Genomic DNA, 13,620 nt, shown 5'->3' with positions numbered 1-13,620 from the left:
TGTTTTCTTTCATCAGTTATGTGGATTTTCATATGTAAACTTTTTCTTTTTACTGATACTTCAATTGATTGTCAAACAGACAACTACGCAGACAGCTGTGATCACCATGTAACAGAGTTCAATTAAAAATCATAGAAAGCAAGAAAGACCATCATGAAATGTATGTGAATAATCTCTCATTACAATAACCAGAAACCAAAATTAAAGGCAAATTGCTATTAATTAGCTGTGTCTCTTCAATTGGTGTTCCAAATATTTTACCACTGTGATACTGCCAGGGACCTGGGAACAGAAAGCCCAACCATTTGTGAAATACCCCACAAACCAGTAACATGAACAAGCACTCTTTGTGAACAGCTGAAAATCTATTTTCAGTCTGTCAAATGCCAATAAGAAACACCTGGAAACCCTTTACTGAAAGGTCTTAGAAGGCTTTTAAAGTCTTTCTTTTTTATATTCAAGAACAGCAGTAGTAAAAAAACTAAACAAAACAAAAAAAAACCTCCTGCTCTCCAGCCAGGCTGCTATACACTCCTCAATTAATAGACTCATTATTAATGACACATTTAAGACACACTAATGGTATGGTTTTGACTTACAAGAACCTGCAGAAATACGCTGCATCAGCCTACAGAGCATGCAGAACTACCAAAGCTTCCCCATTCACACCAGAAAAATGCCACTTTTGGTGCTGTGGTTTATTTTTCCTGGCCAAAAACTTTGGCATGAGGCAAACTTACCTCAAACAAGAGCACTCAGATTAAGTAATACATAAAATCCAGAAGTGGTTCCCTCCCCATAAAAAAAAAAAAAAATGAACAAGACACTGTTAAGCTGCTTCAGTGAAGCATGATTTGATGACAAACTTCTCTTCTAATAGTGCCTAATGGTGTATGGAGAGTCAGAACAGCAGAAGCAAACACCTCATAAAAAAGCAGCTAATTCTGTTTAATCCCACATACTAACAGACTCCTTACCTTTAAGGCATTTCCTCCTATGTCTGAGAGAACTAAGGCATGGAAAAGGACTGGCCAAAAGGCAGAGAAACCCAGCTGTGCTACGCTGGTTTCACCAGCAGCAACAGAAACACAGCTGATCAGATGCTGAACCATGGTGTGTTCTTCTAGTACAAACATCCACCCGCCCATTACAAAAATACAAATGCTGTTTCAAAGCTGCAGCAAAGACAACAGAGGTCGTGGATGCCCCATCCCTAAAGGTGTTCAAGGTCAGGTTGGATGAGGCCCTGGGCAACCTGATCTAGTAGGTGGCATCCCTGCCCATGGCAGGGGGTTGGAGCTGGCTGGGCTTTAAGGTCCCTTCCAACCCAAGCTATTCTGTGATTCTAAGATTCTGGACTGGGCCTGTATTTTACTCTAAGTACCACCTTTGTTTTTACATTTCTGTCCACAAATATACATCACCGGAACGTAGATATCAAAAATATGTTTTTGAGCTAAGTTTCCTGTGTCCCTATTCATTTGTCAGTATTCATGTCCAGGGTATTTTTGTACAGAATATTACAATGAAAACTGGACAGGCAGAGAAATTACCAAGAGAAACCACTTCTGTTTGAAAATACCAGCAATTCCAAAGCTCCTCAAAGAGCACTTTTGAGCTGGACACCAGAGATGTTAGAAAACACGAGGACTGGCTATCAGAAATCAGTACAGTGGGAGCTTCCCTCATTTCTAGGTTCCTTTCTAGGTTCCCTAGTTCACATTCCCTGTGATCCTCCCAACTCACAGCCACCTCTGTATTAAAGGTCTATTCCAAACTATCAAACCTGAAACGCCATTTAAAAGACATTTGTGACACCTTGAACTATTAAATTTAAACTGGACAAATCTGCGTTTCTCCCCACCAAATTCATTGATTGCATTCAAGTAATTTTCATGTGAAAGCTGGCTCTTTGTTATGAACTTCAGTGGTGTTAGAGCTGCCTTTAGTCATTTCCCATCAGGAAATGAGATGCTCCATAACACCAACATGGCATCAATACAAATTTCACACTGTAACACAGCGGCAGAAAAACTCTCCTTTGAGACTTAACAACAGTGACAAGCAATACCAAGTGCCTTGCTTTCAGGGTATTCAGGAGGACGCTGCTCTTCTTCAACATACAATTTAAAAGTCTCCTGAGGAAAAGGAGAAACTTGTTCTCCAGCCTTCAATAGGAAATACTTTATTGCACTTTGCTTCCAAGTTAAACCACAGCAAAGCTAAATTCAATTTAGTTAGGTATCTCCTTCTCTTTTTTGAGGATTTTATTACGAATCCATAAAAAGTACTGCTTGCATCTGGTTTGGCTGTCACCTCAAATCCCTCTAGTTGCTGAGTGTGTCCACACGTGCCCTTACACTGCCCCCGAGCCACCAGGTATTCTGTCTCTGTAGGGCCCATCCTCGTTGGAGGCCTGGGAGGACAGTTCATTTGTTTTGAAATACTCCATAAAATAGTATGCCTTTTTCATAACAGGAATAGTACCTGACTTCCTTTTTTTTTCACCCTGATATTTGCGGGGAAGAAATCCACGTTCTTTTGTGAAATATTTCTACAGCACTGTCTCGCAGGCTGCAGCAGGCAGAGTCCTTTTTCAATGACACTTGAATTAGTACTGCTGCAGAGGTCTTGCCCATTCTGACACAATTATCACTCTAAGTGATATCTGGACATTCAGATATGATGGCTTCAGCCTGTTCCGTCTGCTTCCAATATGGACATTATCCACAGCTCCTTCAAATAGTGGGATTGAATGAACTACAATGCCATTCCCTAGTTTCTTAAAAAATTAATCGCACTGTGTGTGGTGCCAGCTCCTGTGTTCTGTTTCTCACAGCTGGTAGAAGAGCAGAGATCTCTCCAGAACTTGTCATGCAAACATAAAGAAATCTTGGTGTTTGTAATTCCTGACATATTTAGAGGAAAGGCGCTATAGAGCTTTCAAGTCAAATACTTTTAATTGAACTTGAAACATACACATGCATGCAAACACAGGTACAAACAAAGTGAAGTTGGTTGATAAGGTTACATTATTAAACAAGAATCATCTAAATCAGTGTCTTTGTCCATATTTAGAACTCCACATTCCACTATTTCACTTCTCAGTTACTTGAAATAAGAATGAAGTTGTCTATCTTCCATTCCCATTTTCTTTTTACAATCCAAGGACAATTTTGTAACAGACTTTTCAAACAAGACTTGCCAATACTTTCTTCAAGCTTTTCAGATGAAGCATCTCAGGTTTTCATGATTAAGATCACTAATAAGATAATGTTGCTTTTAATCCAATAGGGAACACTGAGATTTTTGTGTAGTTTACAGATATATGAAACAAGCTCATTGTGCGGCTTTCCACAGAGACAAAGATTGGTGTGTTCTTGTTGCAGCGTAAGAAATCAGCATTTTCAGGCCTTTGGGACAGACACATATCACTTTAACCATGGCAGACCATTTTCTGGCTAGAGAAAAATCATCCAACAACAACATAAGGTGACTGAAAGATACAGAGATTTTAAGACTTTATTACCGTTTCCCAAAGAACCTCAAACAAAACGAAAACTAAATTCAGCACCCACTCCATAAAACCTTCAGATATTTAAGGATGTATTTGGTACAAACCTGTTCTTCTAGGACTAAAGACATTCCTAATATACTGACTATGGGAATTCAGCTGAGCTTCGTACTGAACTATTTGCCGACAGACTGGTTGCAAAGCCCAAAGGAGAGCACCACAACAGCCAAGGTGTCAGAAAACCTGACCTGTCCAGAGTTAGTGATGGGAATGACTGATCAAAAACAGTTAAGAGATCTTCAAAATGAGAGACAGCCACAAAGAGGGACATATTTTTTCCCCATGTCTCTTGAGGTAAAATACAAATAGTGGAATTCAAATTGCAGCAAAAAATATGGCTTGGTCACTAAGAAAAAATCTCCTAAACGTACACGTTAACCATTGAAGTAGATGGCCCAAGAAGTCTCCATAAATGAGATCTCAGAAAAAAAGCTGGACAGATCCATCAGGAGTGCTATAAAGTTCACCTCTCTTCAAGGTGGAACAAATGGTCCTTTCACCCATTTTCTGTAAGAGATTTATTAGGGTATCTCTGCCTGACAAATAACGCCCTACAACCTCTCTGAGTTTATTCTTATGCAGATCCTTAGGACTGAGTTCAGGCTCCTTTCCAAGGAATCAAGTGTATCTCAAGACTTTTTCTTAGCAGAACATGTTAGTATGAATACCCAACATGTACGCTGAGTGATTTCTGGAAAAGCTGAATTGGAAGACACAGCAACCATAAAGCAGATTGGATCTGTCAAAAGACTTTTGGGCCTCCATGAAAAAAATAAAGTCAGAATTCATTTGCTAAACTCTTAGCACTATCTCATTTTTCCAAGAGTATAACATTTAAAGGAGTAATTAATATGGAAAACTATTCACTGTACTGCCATTCCTGCATAAATTAAAGAAGTATTAGAAAGGGATGGGCATATCTGGCAGTGGGTTTTTATTTTTCCTGAAGAAAAAAGGCAATTTGTTAAAAAAAAAAAAAAAAAAAAAAAAATTAAGTATGGTACCTAGCATGTATCACCTTGGTATGAGGACTTAGTCTGACATAAAGAAAAGGGAAGTAGAAAATGACCTTAATTTCCTTTAAGAAGCCATAAATAAAGGCATCTTACACATCAGATAAACTGGAGTAACTAACATATTTCTTAGGATTTAATTAGTAACTCTTACAATTAGGTAAAAATACTTAAAAAGTAAAAACCTCTCAAGAGAGAATATCATAGGAAGAGATTAGAAGCTCTTTTACCTTAAATAACAAGGATTACTTTTATCTGGAGGTCAGAGAGCCTCAATAGTACTGCAGTGTCCAGCAATGTAAGTATAATTAGAAGCTTAGACTGGGGAAGTTACTTACTGTCCTCAAGAAAATAAACCATTTCACCACATAATAAACCTTTCTCTTCTGGTGTACGGCATTTGTACACCATAAATGACACCGGTGTACTCAGTACATCTCCCTAACTTAAATAACAAGGCGCCAGCAACAAATCCTCATTTGATCCTGTTCTACTGATGGCCCTACTGAATCCTGGGGAAATCTCCTTGCCACCAGCTGCTGTTTTAGGTTAATTTGGTCTAGGGCAGTTTGTATGGGTCTGGCATCGAACTGATCAGCTCTTCTGCTGACAGCTCTGCTACCATGCTGTACCATGGCCAGCAGGCTGAAAGAGAAGGGACCTTCTAAGTCTGTACCTGCCTGAATGAAGAGCTTCAGAAAGGGACCCTCATTGTGTCTAATCACAAACCATCTCACTTGGACACGGGTCTTAAAAACTGTGCTGCACAAAAGAGCTCTAGAAAGGAAAAAGGGTACAAGCGATTAGACTCGAGAGCAACAGCAGGGCTGCTAACTGCAGGATGAAGTCAATGCATATAGATAAGAGATACCAAGCATCCCTTTGGCCAAAGGAAGGGAATTACAGGAAACACAAACAAATACTAAGGAGAACAGCTAGGAAAAAGTGATTTGGCTTTTCCTTTACATTTAGGGTTGAGGGAAGAGGAAGCAGGTGGCAGAGCTAAACATGAGAGAACAAAACTAAATGTGATGTGATCTTTATGGCAGAGCCCACACCTTTTAATTCTTCTTTAAAATCCTGTCAAAATAGACAAGATTGCACACCCTCTCCGTTTTTTCATCTTGCATGGTTCAGAAATGAAGTCATATGGATTCAGCCTGTCACTAAATGATTAAAAATTAACTATCTTGATCAATGTTAAGCAGCTAATTGCAATGCTTGCTCTTATTCTTCCATAGTTGGAACGAAAATTTTCATGACTATATGAAAAAAGGCAGAAAAAGCTACATGTAAAGAACCTGCTTTACCTTGGTAATAACACCTCAGTAGCTGGAAGTTACAGACAGAACAAATCTGCTTGAATATACATCAAAAGAGAGGTTCCAGGTGCATTTAACAAAGCTAATTGCTCTTGCTTACCAAGAGACTCATCTGAAACAAATCATCTCTGGTTTCCTGAAACAGAGTTACAATAAGAACTATTGCATTACAAATGCCAGTTTGGGCAATGATAACCTTTGTTATGAAGAGCTGTATACAGTGGTGACTGGCATTGTTTTATTTCACCACATAATAAAAGAAGTTGTGCATGATTGCTTTATTTAATTACTCAGGAATAACAAACCTGCTGTACCTTTCACAGACCACTGGGATTCCTGCAGACATATTTGTATGTAACTATTTTCAGCCCAAGAAAAAAATTCTTTCAACCTTTTGAACTTTCTTCTACACTTGTTACCGTGTCAGAGGATTTAGACATCCTCCAAGCAAGGTTGTTGTCAGTTCTATTTAGTCAACAAGGTCCTTTATGTTAGTATTTTGAAAGATCACGTGGTCATTATGCAATTCAAAATTTTAAGCATATTTGTTTTATGAGCTGTAGAAAAGTATTTATAAAAAGTAATTCAGGCTTTGGCATTTCGATTTCTCCCTTATTTCTACAGATTAAAGCTTACCCACTGAGGCTTCCTTGAGCCCATTAACACAGTATGTTCACTTCATTACAGACTTAGAGCAGTTCTGCAAGTTCCCCTAATTAACGTTCTTAAATAATTAAGAAATTTTCTTCAACCCCCTCCCCGACATCTCCAATGTATCACAGTTTTTAACAGATCACATCCTTCTTTCCTCCTCAGCACAGAACCCAAGGACAGATTGCACACTGGCAACCATCACCTCACTGCATCTTTTCGTGTCACTTTCTTCAGAGCCCTACCAAATTAACCTGTCTTTTTCATTAAGACAGAAGAAATCTGGTCTAGATACTTCCTAACCAACCCCCCAGATCTTAAGTATGCACGCTGCCATCGAGGCCAGCATTGAGAGTCAGCCACAATGCTGGAGCTCAGGGGACGCCCTACAAATAATAGACCCCTCATCAAAAGATAAGGAAATCTCATTTAGATGCAGAAGGGAAATGGTAATGTTTTAAACCCAGCCTCTAACAGAAAACATCCCTCTCCAATATACTGCTTTAGTTAGTTTCGCAACACACTTCCCAAGAAAATAAAGCCAATCTTCCCTTGGGTACAGAAACCACGCCAATGCCAGTGCTGGCACACAACTAAATTATGTGGCTTCAACTAATGAGTAAGTAGAGCCTAGATTTTTAACTGAGCCTAGAAAACAGGTCTACAAGTCCTTTTCTCCGACCCATTATTCGACCTATCAACCTTAAGCAAAATGAGCAGAGTTGAGGAGTCCCTGAGACTCAAGTTACAAAGAATTTAAAGGAAAGGAGTGTTAATTTAGGTAACAATGTGATAACAGTAACTGCCTGGCAGTAAAGCAGTAAAGAAAACATACACTTCTGAATAGCTAATAACTTACAGTTCTGAAAATCTAAAATATGGATTGTAAAGTCTGCTAAATCTGCTACTTCCCTCTTCACCTTGGGCCCATTTTTTATTTTGGGATTGCACGGAATGAAACACACACAAACAAACCATGACAAGAGACACACACAAGACGAGCCTCGGAAACTTACCCCTCCTGACAACTTAATCACCCTGACTTTGCTGCCGACATGGGGCCCATCTCCACTACCACTGTTTGTCCGCTGCATGACAGTCCTTTTCACGCCAGGTTTCAGTTCCTGGGGCCTTGCTTGTACCGAAGCCACTCGAGCAGTCTGTGGTGAGGGCAGCGGTGCTGCAGCAGGTTTTGTCTGCGATATTTTCTGCGCTGCCTGAGGCTGACTTGGAGGTACTGTCCTGGGCTGCCTCAGCTGTTTCACTGGTTTCAGCTGCTGTCCTTGATACTGCATATTGCCCCCAACCTGTGGGTAATCTGTGTGTTTGGGCTGGGTATTTGGGACTACCATATCTTGCTTTTTAACAAGGAGTCTGTTTTTCACATTTTGCCTGGTCTGTAAGCCAGAGTGGGGTATGTAAGGGTTGCCGTTGGTGGGGAACTCGGAAGAGTCGTCCTCCTGCTGCATGTAGGATTGCTGCGTAGAAGGCTGCTGCTGCTGCTGCTGCGCCAGTCTTTCAAGCAGTTCTCTCTTCCTAGCACCAGCCTGCTGCTGCCGTCTCAACTCCTTTTGTTTCAGAATTTCTTCTCTTAAACGCTTCTGCTCTTCTATCTTCAAACGGTACAATCTAGTTTCTTCATCTTCATCTGGATACTACAAAGGGAAACACAAATTAATTTATAAAATACTCTATCTGCCCGGTTTGGTCAAAATAACATTATTTTGTTGTTTTAGATGTGATAATGACCTAACTCTCTGTAGAGCTTCTGAAATTATCCATGACACAAAGGAAAGGCTATTAGTAGTAGAGCATATCCACAAATATGGTTTATTTGCTATTCATTAGAGACAAACAGCTCAAATCAGGTTTAGGACTTAGAAATACTACTTCCTAAGACAGTTTAAAAAAAAAAAAAAAGCTTTAATACCAGTTAAGAAATCTTATCATAATACTAAAAATGAAGTCTTACAAATTGGAACTCATTTAGAAGTTTCTAAAACCAATTAAACTATTAATATAATTTGAGATATCAAAATATGTTTCAAATGGAAAGTAACAATACGAAGGCAACCCACTGTCACACAGGTTTTATCTTGCTCTTTTCTGACAAACTAACAAAAGGTAGGGTGGTAAATGACCTGAAAGGCCCTGATTAGAACTATTGATTTTTCTCACAGAATTTTCAGCCTGATCTCAAACTCATTTGTCACACAATAATTGGTTATAATGAACAGCACAAGTCAATCTCTCTGACCTTGAACTCATGCACTCTCTTCAGAATCAAAATGTTGCCAAATGCAGCGTTGGAATATTAATGGTATATAGAGAATGCCTTTAATATTCCGTCCCTAGGCCCTTCTGAAAGTCTTATACACTATCAAATAACCTTTCTAAAGATTATTCAACTTTGGCGCAACGGGTTCTTATGAAAAGCTATAAAAATAGACAAGAGCTGGGAAAATGTTAATTCTCACCATCCTGGAAAAGAAATCAAGCAGCTTATGATACAAATATATGCATTTTTTTTAAAGTTACAAAGCATACCTTTTATGTGTTTTATTTTCAACAGTTTGAAACATTAGAGACTTACAGAGACTGCTTACAAATGTTAATGAGCACAAAATTCTCTTGATAAGATCCATTAATCACCCCTAACAGGCTCTCAGAGTAATAATACTCTACATTTTGGTAAGTTACAGCATAAACAATGTTAGAACACTTCTAAAAAACTGAATCTGCAATTAATAGTTATTTATGTTGCTCTAAACTGGGGTGCAAGAGCTTGTAAGTATAAGTGTCTTTTTTTTTTTTTTTTTTTAAGATTATTTTTAAACGCATGCATACCCAAGTGTGCAATAATAACTTTTGGTGTTTGAGGGCTTTTATCTCTGGTACATCACAGAATCTCCAACACAAAAAAAAAAAAAAAAGCAGAAGAGATCCAACCATAAAGTTGATTTGCAGATACAAAAGCCCATTAGTATTTGTGTTCATAGAATCCAGATGCACAAATCCTGAATGCTCGTCTCCTCCGGATATAACTGCTCCTTTCCTAAGTAGCCGCATGTCTCAGAGTACAAGTCTAGCCTAAACAACGACTAAAATAAGATTTCAACAAAAACAGATTTGTTTATTTATAAATAAGGGCTACGGTTTTGGGAGGAATCCGACCACCATCCTTTTTAGGACAACACTTCATAAACCACAAGGTTCTGATCTTCCCCAATCCTTTTCAGAGGACGACTGTAGTGATAAATGACTGATCACTGTAATGATTAGGTTACAGGTCTTTGTTGACAGATGGCAACAGGAACACACTTCTACAAATTAAAACATGGAGGGAAGTCAAGTAGTTAATCTTGGACTGAAAGCTGGAGGTGCTGGATTATAGTTTTAAACACCAAAACTACAATAAAAAAAAACACGTGATCCTTAAGAAACAGAGCAAAAAGGTAAGACTCAAGTATATCTTGCATAGGATGAGAAAAATAAGATAAGCTCCAGATAGGAGGATGACATGCTGTTATGCAGAACCTGATGTTATGAATGAAGCTTTCAGTCGGTTTCCGAGACAGTAAATATGTTGTTCAAATCGTCCAAACAGAAAACCTGTTCCACTTAATGAATTAATTCACTTGCTTTGCTTTAGATCAGAGCATGCTGTATTTTATCTAAATGGGTCTGACAGATGCCAGTGAGCCAGTACCAAGTCTACCTCTAGAGGTAGCACTTTTTTTTTTCTTTTTATGATCAACTGAGGGTGTCAATACTAGCAGAAGTCTGCATAAGACTGGGCTTTTCTATCAGCTGTGCTGTATCATCAGGGAACTGTCTGCTTGTATTACCATCTAACAAGTTCTGAAAGCCTCGGAAGATACAAATCCCGATCTGGTAAGTACAAAACACCAACTCAAAGGCTACATGTAAGCAGCACAGAGATGTATTTTATGGTGCATTTAAATGGGTCTTGCCAGCAGGCAAGAACGGACATCCTGAGGGGCTCTGATCAACACGTCCATGCAGAACCCCGTGGGCAGACTTCAACTGCACTAGCATTAAACACAGAAGACAAGTGGCAAACTCTATTACCAACACATCAGAAGATGGATGAATGCTTAGTAGAATCTGCGGGCTACTCCATCTCAAATATAATCTGGAATTTTCCTTTCAGGAACTCAACTCAATACATGCTAAGTTAGTAAGGTTCCTACAAAGTCAATACAAAGTCAATTTCTTCTTAAAAGGCGAGCTGTGAAATGAAGGGCCAAAAGCTCTGAGGTTATATGACAATTGCAAATCAGATCATTAATAGGCTACAGACAGGCCTAAATCCTTCATCTCCATAAATGAGTTGCTATTACTGTTAAGTTCTCAGTAAAATACCCTTGCAGCTAGAAGACAACCACACAATATAAAGACGCTGTGATCATTAGCAAAGTATTTGCATTAGGAAGCACTTCTAATTGTTATTAGTTGGGGAATGACCCAACAGCACGGAATCAGAATGGGTAGCAAACTCCTCACCAGGATGAAAACAGGGGCAGTTAAATCCTCTGCCTCTTGGCTCTAAAACCATCTCTTCCCCTACATTGTAAGTAGCTTCATCAGAAAGAACAAGCAAGACAGTATGCTGGATCAAAATGGAAATGGTATGCAATGACTGCTGCTAATGCTTTTCATCCTATTAGCTTAATAACCGCAGCACAGACTTCTTCACAAGCAGTTGCACTGCCAAAAGAAAAAAAAAATAAAAATTTTGCCAAAAAAAGCAACTGGGAGAAAGTAGACATCCGTCAAAGATACCGTGAATTTCACAGATCGTATTTGGAGGTTTAATACCAAAAGCAACATTATCTGCAGGTGAAGCAGCAGAAAACTTGGAGCAGCCTTTTCACTAGATAAACCAGATGTGTCACCCTTTTTCTGCAGAAAATTCTACAACATGAAGAAATAGTGTACACAAAAGGAGAAGCCAGGTGGAATACAAAGTAAAAAAACAAAAAGTACAAGCACAAAGCCAGAGAGACAAAGCAGTTCCCTTAGTGTCATTTTTATTGTTGTTTATTTATTTTTTTCCTGTTCATTTGTTTTTGCTGTTGTTAAATGCAGATTCTCATCTGCCTGAAAAGTTCTTGAGCACAATATATTTAATTGTGGTTTGGAGGGAAGACCAAGCCTTAGCTACAGGTTTCCCTTCTGCCTTAAAGGTTCATAGATTTTAATGTAAAGTGCCAAAAGAAGAAGTTACAGGCTGCCATTCTGAATCTAACTCAAGAGCAGCAGTAAGAGAAGCAGCAGACTTTTGTAGGGTAACCCAGAAATGCTCTAAAACAAATTACAACATAAAGTATAACGTCTCTAGTCCTCGTACCAATAGCTTGCTTCTCATATAGTGAATTCAAAACAATCACTTTTGTGGCTGTGGGTCGGTTTCTTTTCCTTTTTTTTTTCTTTTTTTTTTTTTTTTTTTTTTTAAGAGTTAAATGCAGAGCCCTAAGAGCTGGATACTGAAGTTCTCTGGTTTGCAACGAAGGATAAAGGAACAAAAAAAATAATCATGCAGCCAGGCTCACTTGTTTCCCTCAGTAAAACCGGCACAATCAAAACAGTTTGAACTGCAGCATATACACAAATCAGTTTATTCAAGAGGTTATTTTTTCCCCATCAGTTATAATATTAGAAACAAAATAGACTAGAAGCACTTGTCCAAAAATTCATAATAATTCTTCATAAAAGGTAAGGACAGATCCAAATTACATCATTTGGCTGCTGGGGTTCAATAAGGACAGTTAAATAAACGTCACACATTACTAATGACAGGGGCTCCTAAACCCTATGAAGGTATGAATCATCCTACAAAACACAGGCAGAGTACATATCAGAGAAACAGAAAATTAAGAATGAGATTATATATTAATTTGAAAAGCACACTGCCCTCTTATGATCTTCTATCTAGAAAAATATCGCTGGAAAGAATTTAAGCACAAAGACAGGAGGCATTATTTTTAAAATTTGGAAGTCAAACCTACTCAAGCTGGAGAAAAATTAAAACGTACATTTTTTTCATGTAATTAACTTCTAAAAATGCAGATTTAGAAACATTTTCTTAATAATCACCTGAACTTCCTCAATATTGAATATTTTCTATACTCTGAGTCTTATAGAAAAGAACATTAAGACCCAACAAAAATCCAACTCCAAAGTTTACTGGATTTGGAAGAACAGAAAGGTTGCCTTTAAGGACACCAGGGATGTTATCTGCAATATAAGTGGTGATATCAGTAAACCTCTGATTATGCAATGGTTTACCAAGATCTCTCCTGTTCTGAGATCCAGTATTTCATTTCTTCTAAAAAGCTTCACATCACCTTTCTACATTTTTCTGCCCCATTTTGAAACTCAAAAATGCTTAATGTTTCCCTAATTCCTCCCTCCCTAAACTGACCTCAACATGAGCAGAATGAGACCCGCAGTCACTACCCATTTCTCTCAATTTCATTGTCTCTTTGTTACTCTCCCAGATGTAAACTTCCATGTCCTCGGTCTGAAAAATCATTTTGACAGAGGCACTTAAAGGTCGATATTTTCCAGCTGCATAGGAACAAGTGTACCATTCAGAAAGTTTAAACAGTTTTCAGTCTTCTAGTCACTCAGGTTGCAATCCTTTATATATCTATTTGGAAGATGAGGGAAAACCTTTAACAGTCAACATTGCTATTTTTTGTGCTTCCTGAGTGATAGGGCATTCATAAATATGGCCATTGGCTCTTAAGGAAGATGGATACAGAAAAAGAGTCTTAATTTTCCAGTTGAAGACACTTGCAAAATAACCTGCCCAATTCAGTTATGAGCCAGACAGCTAGAAAAGATGGCAGAATTTAACTCTTTCATCTTCACAGAAAGCCTAAAACAGCATAAAGTTTGGTAATTAGAAGAAAAATACACAAAAGACTGGAAAATATTACAATCTGCCTTAAGGAGGGGATGTAATAACCTACATTACAAAAATAGCAGAGAAAATAATTAAGTACTTGGAAATGAGATTGCCAGTACAGCA

General features: G+C 38.4%; 1 protein-coding gene across 7 annotated transcripts in view; it reads right to left on the bottom strand.

Moving 5' to 3' along the window:
• The window catches only part of RBM33 (RNA binding motif protein 33), a 100,034-nt gene that overhangs the window by 22,598 nt on the left and 63,816 nt on the right, over positions 1 to 13,620 (bottom strand). For 5 of the 7 annotated variants that reach the window (XM_084511954.1, XM_084511956.1, XM_084511958.1 and 2 more), the window contains one exon: positions 7,577 to 8,215. In XM_084511954.1, the coding sequence (XP_084368080.1) occupies positions 7,577 to 8,215 (639 nt within the window). Of the gene's footprint in view, positions 1 to 2,937; positions 3,462 to 7,576; positions 8,216 to 13,620 lie in introns of those variants that run through there. The other 2 variants (XM_084511959.1, XM_084511960.1) reach the window with 2 other exon arrangements.

Source organism: Aythya ferina (assembly GCF_964211825.1).
Source record: "Aythya ferina genome assembly, chromosome: 2".
Taxonomy (NCBI): Eukaryota; Metazoa; Chordata; class Aves; order Anseriformes; family Anatidae; genus Aythya; species Aythya ferina.
Note: the sequence above shows the minus strand (reverse complement) of the source record. Positions and strands in the feature narration are given on the sequence as shown.